Source organism: Chiloscyllium plagiosum, chromosome 25 (genome assembly GCF_004010195.1).
Source record: "Chiloscyllium plagiosum isolate BGI_BamShark_2017 chromosome 25, ASM401019v2, whole genome shotgun sequence".
Lineage (NCBI taxonomy): Eukaryota > Metazoa > Chordata > Chondrichthyes > Orectolobiformes > Hemiscylliidae > Chiloscyllium > Chiloscyllium plagiosum.
The window spans coordinates 42,744,315-42,756,900 of NC_057734.1; the positions used below are offsets into that span (position 1 = coordinate 42,744,315).

At 40.3% G+C, this 12,586-nt stretch overlaps 1 protein-coding gene across 1 annotated transcript in view; it reads right to left on the minus strand.

Annotated features, from left to right (window-relative positions):
• Positions 1-2,702: 2,702 nt before the first annotated feature.
• si:ch211-102c2.8 overlaps positions 2,703-12,586 on the minus strand; it is a 122,711-nt gene continuing 112,827 nt past the window's right edge. Inside the window, exons 19-21 of the mRNA XM_043715994.1 lie at positions 8,657-8,732; positions 3,630-3,857; positions 2,703-3,152 (exon numbers count right to left, since the gene is read on the minus strand). Coding sequence (XP_043571929.1) covers positions 3,093-3,152; positions 3,630-3,857; positions 8,657-8,732 — 364 coding nt within the window. The 3' untranslated portion in view covers positions 2,703-3,092. The remainder of the gene's footprint in view (positions 3,153-3,629; positions 3,858-8,656; positions 8,733-12,586) is intronic.

Sequence of the window (12,586 nt, forward strand, 5' to 3'; positions counted from 1 at the left end):
CCCCTCAGCCTCTGACACTCTGTGGAAAACAGTGCCGGCCTGTTCAGCCTCTCCCTATAGCTCAGATCCTCCAACCCTGGCAACATCCTTGTAAATCTTTTCTGAACCCTTTCAAGTTTCACAACATTTTTCCGATAGGAAGGAGACCAGAATTGCACACAATATTCCAACAGTGGCCTACCAATGTCATGTAAAGCCGCAACATGACCTCCCTATTCCTATACTCAATACTCTGACCAATAAAATATAGCATACCAAATGCCTTCTTCACTATGCTATCTACCTGTGACTCCACTTTCAAGGAGCTATGAACCTGTACTCCAAGGTCTCTTTGTTCAGCAACACTCCCTAGGACCTTACCATTAAGCGTAAATTTCATGACACTAAAATTTTGCTATAAATTTTGTGTCTTATGATCCTGGTCCACAGCTACCTGATGAAGCTAGTGATTCAAAATAAAGCTGTTGGACTATAACCTGGTGTTGCAATTTTTTACTTTTTTTTTGTCCACGTAAAGTCCAACACCGGCTCCTCCGCATCATAAAATGGTTACAGCACAGGTAACAGAGTGGTTATTTGGTCTGTTGCTCTCAGGTAGAATATTTCACACTCAAACCTTTTGATGCAATATGTTAATCTTTATGCTACTATTGATTAGTTCAGTAATCATCTCAAACTGGTATCCTTTGGTTATCCACTCTTGCCCTAGAAGGAATTGTTCTTTGTTGTTTACTGTCCACACCAATCATGATTTTGAGTACCTTTGTTAAATTTTCTATTATTGTCAAAGAAACGTTCCTTCCCTGATTTCAACATAATTGAACTTCCACGTCCCTAAAATCTTTGTAAATCTTTCCTTCATCTCTAAACTAGTGTGCATTTCTGGAGACAACTCCAACTGAAGCCAAACCAGCCTTTTTGCTTTCTCTGCCTGGTTATTATGAGATATGCCTTTTAATCACTTTGAAGGTGGCAGGACATATTGGAAATGACTTTCATGGGTCTGTCTTCCTGCATTCATTTAGAATTGTCTTCTTTCTATTGTGTCCCTTTATTCTTCCTACTGAAATGCATTGTTGCAAACTTTAAACTTCATTTCAAAACTGTCTGCCCATTTTCATTGCCTATGTCCTCTTGAAATCCATCACTTTCCTCCTCAGTTCATAATACATGGAAGATTTGTTTCTCTTGCAAATTGTACCCCTAATTTGGGTCATCAGTACAGAACAAGCAGTGGTGCTGGGACCAATCACTGGGAACTTCATTATATGCTTCCCTCCAGTGCAAAAGACACCCATCCATTCACCACTTGTTTTCTGTCTTTGTATCACTTTTTTTATTCCAAGGACTTCAAATCCACAATTTGGTACATTCATAAATTCCCTTTTGGAAAACCATGTACCTGACATTAGTTGAATTTTCTTCATCAAAATCTTGTATCTCATCAAAACATTCAACTAAAATTTTACTTGAATGTGGCTTCCCCTAATGCACACCTGTCCGATGGATAATCAATAATATAGGATTGATAGTTTCTAAAAGATTTCCCTCCAGAGATTAAACAACTGCTTGCAGTTGGTGGGTTTGTCGTTACCCCACTTTGAAGCAGGGTTTAAAATATGCAATTCTCCAGTTTTCTGTGCAGTATCACTCCCATTTACTAAATAGACTTAGATAATGCAGAATGTCTTTTTTTTGTTGTAGTTGCTCCTATTCCATCATTATATCTTCACCAGCAATGCTTTAGTAATCAGTAATCCTGCTTTGCTGTGAACAATGAGGAAATTTATACTCTACCAACTGTTCGTTTTCCCCATTCCAAAGTCATTTTGAAGGTAAAAAGATTGAAATGATTATGGAAACAAGGTAGGTAAATGTCATTTAAAATATTTACTTGTGCAGAGACACTGGATGTGCAAAATTGCACACTTCTGGTTTTACCTCGACTGTTCTGACAATTTTAATATTTAACCGGCTTGCCTTACTCTACCTCTCTCAACTCCCCTATAAAAAATTATTTTTCCCATTTTCCTTTTGACCCACAAAATACTGTCACTGGTTTTGTCTTTCAGGTGCCACAGTGAGCATTTCACGTTTCTGGTGATTTCAATATCAGCCATGATTTAATGGTGGAGCAGACTTGATGACCAAATTACCTACTTCTGCCCCTATATCTTATGGATCTAATGGTAAATCTCCATTGCAGCTCACCTTCTCTCCATTGCACCAACTACCTTTTTCACTCCTCAAGCGTTCCTACACATCTCACAGCTGTCTTGCTATCTATAGTTACTTCCATTGTCTCTCTCTTGCGTTCTCTCTCGCTCCTTCAGCGTTAACTTATTTTCAAACACTGGTATCAAATGCATTAGTACACGGAGCCACAATCCCACTCTGCACTCCCCAAATCTTTATCCTGACCTCATCCAATTCAAAACTCATCAGTAACTTTAACATATTAAAAGTGCTCAAATCAGTTTCAAAGCTTCAGTTAAGGCTTTTCCAGTTTATATGTGAGCAGCAACATTCTCTTTTTGCCAAGGAATAAACGACTCTTAAAAATAATTTTTTTTTTTAAAGGATATTACTTATTAATTTGTGGAAATTCCATGCATTGTTATACAAATAAAGGAAGATGAAGCAAGCAAGATGGATTTCTACCTAGACCATGCTGTCATGGGCTCATATCCAACCTCAATTTAACTGGAGGTATGTAGATTTAGGAGGAAGGGGTGGTAGAAGGGAGATAAACAGTAAAATCAAAAATACTCATGGGACATCACATGTTTACATTATTCCAATTTTAATTCTATGCAGAATGCTAAACACACAATCGGCACCATCCATACAATAACATTACATTTGCCTTTTCGTTGGACACACACAGCTGTGTATATTCAAGTCAAGACATAATTAGTGTGCGCTACTGTCCTGTTTCTCAAAGTACAACTGTGCTGAGCTGCAGTGGTCTGTTCACCAAGAGTGAGAGCTCTCTGAAACAAGATGACAGGTCTCATTCTACCATCGTTTGCTCTGTGGCCTCCTTTAATGGAAGAGTTGGTCAAGCATACATCTTGAGTGATAATCAAATGTCACTTGCTGCTTTCCTCTCCCAGGGAGCAGGTTAACGATCTTTCCGGTGTTACCCGACTCTGAGGAGGAGAGGTGAACATGTAAAGGTTTTATTTCTTAACAGAATGGATAGATTATGTTGTCAGGGGAAAGTGAGGACTGGAGATCAGTTGAGTGCTGGAAAAGCACAGCAAATCAGGCAGCATCTGAGGAGCAGGAGAATCGATGTTTCAGGCAAAAACCCTTCATCAGGAAGGGCTTATTTTGTGACCTGTGCTTTTCCAGCACCACAGTTTTGATGGTGATTGGCTGGCTCCCAAGTACGCACAGTATTGACATTGAGCATGATTTGAAATATTTAAATAGGACCTTGATCCATGATTACCCAACCATTTAGAGGCAGGTAGAATTCCTCCTGCACCAGCATCATTGCTCTCTATGCCAAGCTCTGAGTCAGTGCGGAACCCTACTCATCATTTTCTCCTAATTAAACTTCCTGTCTCACTATTTTTCTGCTGGTTCTGTAACTATATAGATCTGCTCAGTAAACTACTCACTGTTTCTGTCTCTGTATACGAGCTGCCAGTCTTGGTATGGAGAATGCTCCCATCCTTCAGACTGGTACCACAGTAGATGTTGTTTTCTGCTCTGAGTTGTTTCACACGGCTCTGCAAGTGTTTTAGCAGCTTCAGTGTCCCAAAATCCTTCTGCTTGTAGGAGATCACTGCAGAGGGAGTCACTGATGTGGTAGAGGCAGACCACAAAGGAGAAGGTTCAATGTGTTCCTTTAAGGGAATACAAACAAGATGCAAAATTTATATTACTTAAGTATAATTTTGATTTAACTGCAGGACAGATATGAACCTGTATCAAGGTTAATATGTGTGTGAGGCAGTGAACACTCATTTCACATGTTATTCATTCATTGGAATAGGGCATTGCTGACTGGGCCCACATTTATTGCCCATCCTTAATTGCCTTGGAGAGGTTGTGAGCTGCCATCTTGAACATGCTGCAGTCTTTGGGGTATATGGACACCCACAGTGCTGTTAGGAAGGGAGTTCCAGTATATTGACCCAGTGATGGAAAGGTCATTGGAACAGGTGGAGATGTTTGGACCTTGGATACCACCCTGAGGAACTCCTGCTTTCAGCATGCTTCTTTTGGGTTTTTTTGTATTGGAAGGGGTAGAATTTTAAGTTGCATTGTAGTAGAAAATAAATACTCTTTCCTGTTCTGTTTGTTTGTTCATAATGAAACCTGGTCTTAATTACTTTTATCCTGAATAGCAGTAATTCAGATAATATGGCTTCTTGGTGATCCAGCTGGGATCTAACCAGCTTTGGGACAGTTTGTGGAATGGTAGGACGTAGTTATCAGCACTCAGTTTATCAGTAACCCAATTAAGTCATCAGAGTTGGAAGAGTCCATAGAGGTTAAAAAAAAATGTGAACGATGTTTCAGCAGCTGAGATAAAAATCTGATGTTGTAGGGGTTAAGATGCCATCCTTAGTGATGATATAAATTGGAGGTTGGAAACTCATCTTTGGGAAAATTGTGATACTAAGGTTCTGAACAGACTGCATTACTCTCTCAATGGTCTTGAGATTAAGCCAACATTAGTAATTTGGCATTTGGATCCACCTGCAAAAACAATTGCATTGGATTTAATAGTATTTAGTTGGAGGAAAATTCTGTTCTTCTAGTACTGAATTTCAGATAAGCAATCTGATCACTTAGCAATAATAGAGATGTCAAGAGAGACACAGCTGGGATGATTAGTAAATCTGTGAAAACTAACTGCCTCCTGCTTGTCTACTTTTGGATTCCAGCATCTGCAGTTTTTTTTTGTCTCCAACTCTGGATGATGGCGCCAAGGTTTGCAAGTAGATTGAATAAAACTGGAGGAAGACTAAGGATATATCCTGCAGAATGTAGGAACAGGAAGAGAAACTGTAACAAGTGTTTCTCTGACCTTGATGATTTAGATTAGAATTGGACCAGGTAAGAGAGTAGTCCCACACAGCTGGCTGACAGAAAAGTTTGTGAGAAGATTTGTAGCTCGGGTGCTCGTTGCTGTGGTTCTGTTTGCCGAGCTGGAAGTTTTTGTTGCAAACGTTTCGTCCCCTGTCTAGGTGACATCCTCAGTGCTTGGGAGCCTCCTGTGAAGCGCTTCTGTGGTGTTTCCTCCGGCATTTATAGTGGCCTGTCCCTGCCGCTTCCGGTTGTCAGCTTCAGCTGTCTGCTGCAGTGGCCGGTATATTGGGTCCAGGTCGATGTGTTTGTTGATGGAGTTTGTGGATGAGTGCTTCTAGGAATAACCCTGGCTGTTCTTTGTTTGGCTTGCCCTATAATGGTAGTGTTGTCCCAGTCGAATTCATGTTGCTTGTCGTCTGCGTGTGTGGCTACTAGGGATAGCTGGTTGTGTCGTTTCGTGGCTAGTTGATGTTCTTGGATGCGGATCGTTAGCTGTCTTCCTGTTTGTCCTATATAGTGTTTTGTGCAGTCCTTGACAGAAAAGGTACTGCAGGAGATGGTGTGGTTAGCTATATCAAAGGCTGTAAACAAATCAAGAAGGACAAGGTGCTTTCGTCCTAAATGACCACCTTTGTCACTGTCACACAGGTAAATGTTGATAAGAGCTGTTTTTTGGTCCTGTTTGAGAGATGGAAATCTGCTTCAAACATGGGGTTTGACAAAGATGGGTAGTATTAACACAGTCAATAACTGAAGAGAAGAGTGTGCAGTTTTGCAAGGGTGAAGGGATCCATGTTTTTGAAGACCGGATTGACGACGACGATCAAAGAGGATATCCCATACTCTAGTGGTTACCATGGCACTCGGAGGGTAAATTGATGGTCAAACGGATCTGTGTGAATAGGTTCAGGGGAACAGAGTTTCATAGAATAGAATGGAGTTGCATTGAATCCCTACAGTGTGGAAATAGGCCCTTCAGCCTAACAAGTCCACACTGACCCTCTGAAGAGTAACCCACCCAGACTCATTCCCCTACCCTATTATCCTATATTTACCTCTGACCAATGCACCTAACCTACACATCCCTGGACACTATGGGTAATTTAGCATAGCCAATTCACCTAACCTGCACAGCTTTGAATTATGGGAGGAAACCAGAGCACCTGGAGGAAACCCACACAGACACTGGGAGAATGTACACACTCCACATAGATAGTCACCCCAAGGCTGGATTTGAACCAGTGTACCACCCCATAACAGAAGGTGGATTGCATGGATAACTGAGCAGAGGGAGGGCAAACAGGGAAATAAGAAGGAACCAGAGAAAGATATGTGGGAAGGATGAGGGTGTCAGATGTGATTGGACTGGGTGAGCTAATGGAATAAAGAGACACAGCAGAAACAACTCACCAGATTTTTTTTATTTTAGTGACAGATCAACCAGTTCCTTGCACTTAATTGCTGGAGGTCGGGATGGAGGCAAGAAGGGTTTAACAAGCTGATTTGCAGTACACAAAAACCAGGGATTTCAGGGATACATTTCAGGATGGTCCTAAATAGTAACAGACGATGGAGACAAAAGCCAGAAATCCGTGTAGATGGCTAAACCAGTTGTTTACTCTCTTTTCCAGTCTGACTCCCATCAGCTCAAGTGAGCTGAGATGAGGGTTATAGTAGAGAGAATGGTGAGAGAGTAATGGTTTTATTGAAGACTAGGGCTGGACCACGGTGGAGATAAGACTGTGGTCAAGGAAATTGGTTGCTGCAGAAATGTGCCGAGTGGGGGGGGGACCAAAAGCTGGATATTTATGAAGGGACACAGGAGAAACCAGCTTATGGATTAAATTGGCTTTAATAACAAAAATAATTTTGAGGGTGTAGTTGACTTTGCCTTCACATTAAGATGTTCAGTGGTGATTACAGGTTTGGACAGCATTCAGGCTTGAACTCCTAAGCAGCAATTAACACTTCCAATATAGTAGGAGTTTGGTAATAACCATCTCTAGAAGAGAGTCTTGCATCTCCCCTTGACAATCAGCAGCATCATAATCACTGAATTCCCCACCATGACCATTTGGGGGTTCTTCTATGGTAAGTATTTCCATCAACCACAGGGCTGTAGTGGCTACAGTGAGTAGCATATCCAAGATGTCTTGAATAGCAGCTTCCACACTCTGATCTCTACCAACTAGAAGAACAAAGGTAGCAGGTGATTGGGAGTACTGTGATCTGTCAATTTCTGTCCATATCTCTCACTGTTCAGATTGGGGAAATATCTCATCAATATTTTATTTAAATCCTGGAACTGCCTTCCTCTCACCATTGTGGATGTACCCATAGACTGCGGTGGGTATGTCCCACTGAGAGAATCTACAAAGAGAATATCCCCTCACAAGACTCATTAAAATCTAAGTTTCAATGAAACCATCTCTCATTCACGTAAACTCTAGAGCATTGGCCTGTTCAGTCTGTCTGTCCTCTGAGGACATTGCAGTACTCCAGAGGTGGAGCGGTGGTACTTATTAAACACAGCATGATGGAAATAGGAAACAAAGTGATGTTGCTTTCAGTAAGACAAATAAATCGACGTGAATCGGCATAAAAGAGGTTATCTCCAGACCATCTGACATGGGAGGGATTCGAAGGAAAATAAATGATTTTGGGAAAAGAACCATAATGATCATATAAGATTTCAAATATCTGGAAATTAATTGGCAAAAAAGTGGGCAAAGGGATAACAGAATAGAATACCCTACAACTGTGTACAAGACTTCTTTCTGGTTTTTCTAACCCAGCATCCAAGAAACTCAACAAGAAAAGGATTCCCCACTGCATACAGTAATGGGAAGGAAGCAAAGCACAAATCAAGGACCATTGAGGCAATAGTGGCGATGATATACTGTTTAGGATAAAGACTGAGCAGCACATAAACATTGCTAAGATCAGGAGACCATATTTGGATAAAGTTGGTTTTGAAGTGCTGAGAATTTGATGAAGTAAAAAGAACAATACATCAATAAGCAAGAGTGTGAAAAACCACCAGAAATATTTAAAACTATGCAACGGTGTCCAAGAAAGCAAGCAAGGAAAGAATCCATGAAAAGCAAGAATGAATTATAGAGACTGACATTTCAGCAAGTCAGGCCTGATTTAGCTAGTCACACCTATATAAGTTGGCAGAATGTGGATTTAGCCTTTGATAAATAAAGGAGACATAACTAAAGGAGAAGTAAATTAAAGACAAAAAAGAAAGTGTTTTAAGTAAAGGCTTAGAACATAAACGATAGGAGGGGCTGCAATACAGGACAATACAAAGCGATTAGGAGAGAAATCAACAAATTGGGAGCCAAGGAACTAAGAAACTAACTACAAATGAGTAAATCCACTTGATGTTGGGCTCCAAATCCAATTTCCTGCCACACTGCCAACACTAACATCTTGTGGCGTAAAACACCAGGGAATTGTATGGAAATGATACAAAAAGGTACAACATTGACTCACTGAATATTTTAAGGTTTCCAATAAGTCCAAGAAACCATCTCGACATACAATTTTGATGGTAGAAGTTAGGCAAATGGATTATGTTTAAGTGAAATTAAATGTTTACCAAAGGCAGGGGATGGATTTCATTTTTTTGCATTTCCATCTTCTTTTGACATTCATTTCTGTTTTTGTAGATCTTCCTGTAAAGACAAAAGTTGATTTGTTACCGTCATCCCTGGAATATTGCAGGACAAGCATATCATGTCACTGAACAATCAAACACCCATATTCCAAACCTTTTGTCTTTATATGTTATTTTACCCTCATAAAACTAAGACATTTTTAAAAATAGTAATGTTTCCTTCACTTACAACAATAACTTGCATTCACATACTTGATAAAATATCTCAAAAGTGCTTTATACATACATCAAACAAAATAAATAATGAGTTTCAAAAAGATGTTACACCAACTGTTGAAGATCTTGGTCAAAGAGAATACTGAAACATAAGCAAGAAGACATTTGTATAAATACTACCTTTTCCCTAGCTGCTAATCGCTCTGATGTAGAGTCACCAGACTCAAAACATTAACTCCGCTTTCTTCCCACAGAGTCTGTGAGACCTGCTAAGTTTCTCCAGCAATTTGTTTTTGTTTCAGATCTGCAGTTCTTTGTTTTATTTTACTTATTTTGAAATACTTGCAATAATCCTCATTTTTTAAAAAAAAACAGATTAGATTAGATTCCCTACAGTGTTTCTAACAGGCCTTTTGACCCAACAAGTCCACACGGACCCCCGAAGAGTAACCCACCCAAGCCAATCCTACAACCCTGTATTTACCCCTGCCTAATGCACCTAACACTATGGGCAATTTAGCATAGCCAATTCACCTGACCTACCAACAAGTCCACACGGACCCCCGAAGAGTAACCCACCCAAGCCAATTCTACAACCCTGTATTTACCCCTGCCTAATGCACCTATGGGCAATTTAGCATAGACAATTCACCTGACCTACACATCTTTGGACTGAGAGGAAACCCACACAGACACTGGGAGAATGTCTGTGTTGAGTCTGCACAATCACCCAAGGTGGGAATCGATCCCGTGTCCCTGGTGTTGTGAGGCAGCAGTGCTAACCACTGAGCCACCGTGCTCAAAAGTACAGAAAAATATACATTCCCCACCTTACCATCCAACTGGAAGGTCACATCAGTGTCATCTTGGTCAAAGGCCTACATGAGAAGTTGCCACTATCCAAAAATAAATTATTTCTTTAAACAGCAATGAGCTAATGATATTCTGGATTTCTTTTAATGCCACTCTTCCATGTTCCTTTGCCTGTTGCTGTGCTTCTGTGCAGTACTACCCGAGTAGCTGCAATGTGGCTGCTGACTTTTAGTGGGTGAGACCACTGATGGTCTTGCAGTACAGTATCAAGAAGCTCTGTACATAAAAGACCATCTTGCCATTGGAGGCAGTAGTCTGAACTGGTTGGCTGAGAGACAACAGCAAGGGCAATGGCAGTGGTTGGAACATGAATACCGTCACCCTGATCATGCTCTCAACAGTGCCACAATTGCACCACTTTTTTGTATAAGAGGCAGCAGCAGCTCTCTTTCAGTCACATAAGATTTCATTTAACAACAGAAGGCCCTTAAGAGCTGAAGAGCTGGAATATGTGCTAACCTCTCCTGCTCTGCAGCTCCTGACAAACAGCCAGCTAGCCAGTAATGTAAATCATATTCATCTGCACACAGAAAACAGGAAAATAAGATGGCAGCACAAAATGTGCATGCTGCCTGCCTCAGAATAATCTCCATGCCTGAAAATGCGTGCAAAATTTAGACCCAATTGTTTACTTCTTTTATATCAAAACTGTTTTCTGAATGCGTCTAATTCGTAAAACATCTTTAAGTATTCCAATTAGTCAACTCAGAACTTAAATCTACCTCAGTGGAATGAAGGTCAGACAATTTCTAAAGTGGTTGTATGAATCTGTCTTCAACATTACCTGACAGGCAGTAATCTCCAAAAATTACTGTTTCTGAGCTCCAGTTGCAATGTACTGTGAAGATCAAAATCTGTCTGCTTTCAGACTAAATGGTGTCATTTCTGAAGCAGTTGTTTTTCAGGCATACTGAGTACTTGGATTTGATTACTCACTCTTATATTAGACATCTTGATCTTTATGCTGTGTGTGAAGCCCCAACATAATCATTCAAAAGGAGGTACTCAAGTTATGTGCAAACCCATAAGCAGAGTGCCCAATCCACTGAACATTTCTTTCTGTGGACCTATCAGCTTTCTACAATAATCTGCCCTCGACGTCAACTCTGCACAAGAACTAGTACTTCAAGTTCATTATGGCCCTTCATCAAAGTTCTGATCTCAAATGTTAACACAATTTCCACAGATACTGCTTGACCTGCTGAGTATTTCTAGAATTTTCAATTTTTATTTCCATTCTCCAACATCTGCAGTATTTTGCTTTTACTCAATAGGGTAGAATTCATCTTGATGAATATTGTAAAACGGGCAGGATCACATCAACTGCCTGTTATCCCCCAGTGCTCATTGGAATTTATTGGATCTGAATGTCGCATGAGGAGTATAAAAAGGAGGCTTTGTGATCTTATTGAAGGTAAACCTCTATGCCGTAGAAGTCCTTAGAACAGAGGTAGTTAAGTGGAGGTGATCAAAACAATGAGGGGCTCTTGGTGCCAATCTCTGACATAATACTTCCAAGGATGAAATTAAATAACAGTGCATCTTAAGGGAAGCTGGGTTTGGAGTGACATATTTTCAACACCTAAAATGTAGCATTTTGACGGAGGAGCAGTAAGAAGCCACTGTTCTAAGTGGCAAAAGTGTCAGTACTCAGAGGATGTAGTTTTAAGCTGATTGACAAAGGAATGAGAGACAATATGAGAGTATGTTTTATTACCTATTCAGTGGTGTCTAAAAGGGTGGTAGAAGCAGATTATTTTGTAACTTTTAAAAATACGTTTACAGGGCTACATGAAAGAGTAAAAGAATGAGACTAATTGAATAACTCCATCAAAACCAAATGGTTTCTTTGTGTGCTATATTGGAAAAGCTGAAGTAGTCCTACTTAGAGATGGTTGGGAGGCATTTAGTAAAGATGTTCATAATCACTAAGGCCTGTTTAGAGTAGATAGAGTGAAACTTATTGGAAGAATGGAGTTTAATTTAGATAAATGTGAGGTGCTGCATTTTGGAAAGGCATATCAGGGCAGGACTTATACACTTAATGGTAAAGTCCTGGGGAGTAGTGCTGAACAAAGAAACCTTGAAGTGCAGGTTCATAACTTGTTGAAAGTGGAGTCGCAGGTAGATAGGATAGTGAAGAAGGCGTTTGGTATGCTTTCCTTTATTGGTCAGTGCATTGAGTATAGGACATTAGTTGAGCCACTTTTAGAGTATTGCATGCAATTCCGGTCTCCCTCTCTATAGGAAGAATGTTGTGAAACTTGAAAGGGTTCAGAAAAGATTTATGAGAATGTTGCCAGGGATGGAAGGTTTGAGCTATAGGGAGAAGTTGAATAGGCTAGGATTGTTTTCCCTGGAGCGTCGGAGGCTGAGGGGTGACTTATAGAGGTTTACAAAATCATGATGGATATGGATAGGATAAATAGACAAAATATTCAAACCTTCCATATCTGGCAACATCCTCATAAATCTTTTCTGAACCCTTTCAACAGAATACCGAAGGTGGCGTTTGGTATATCTGGTCAGCATAGATGAGTTGGACCGAAGGGTCTGTTTCCATGCTGTACATCTATATAACATGGACTTTATAGGACTGATCTGAATGTCATTTGCTGGGATGGATTAATATTACAATTATCTGAAGTTTCAACATATTCAGTGCTTTCCCGCTGGGAAATTAAAGGTTTACTTTAAAAGGAATCATTATGCCTCTCTCCAGTCCATTCTACTCACTTGCTTGTTAGATGGCTACAGCTCAGTATTATCGATAGACCACCTGGCTTTGACCTAGCCACCAGAAGCCACAATGCCAAGAATAAC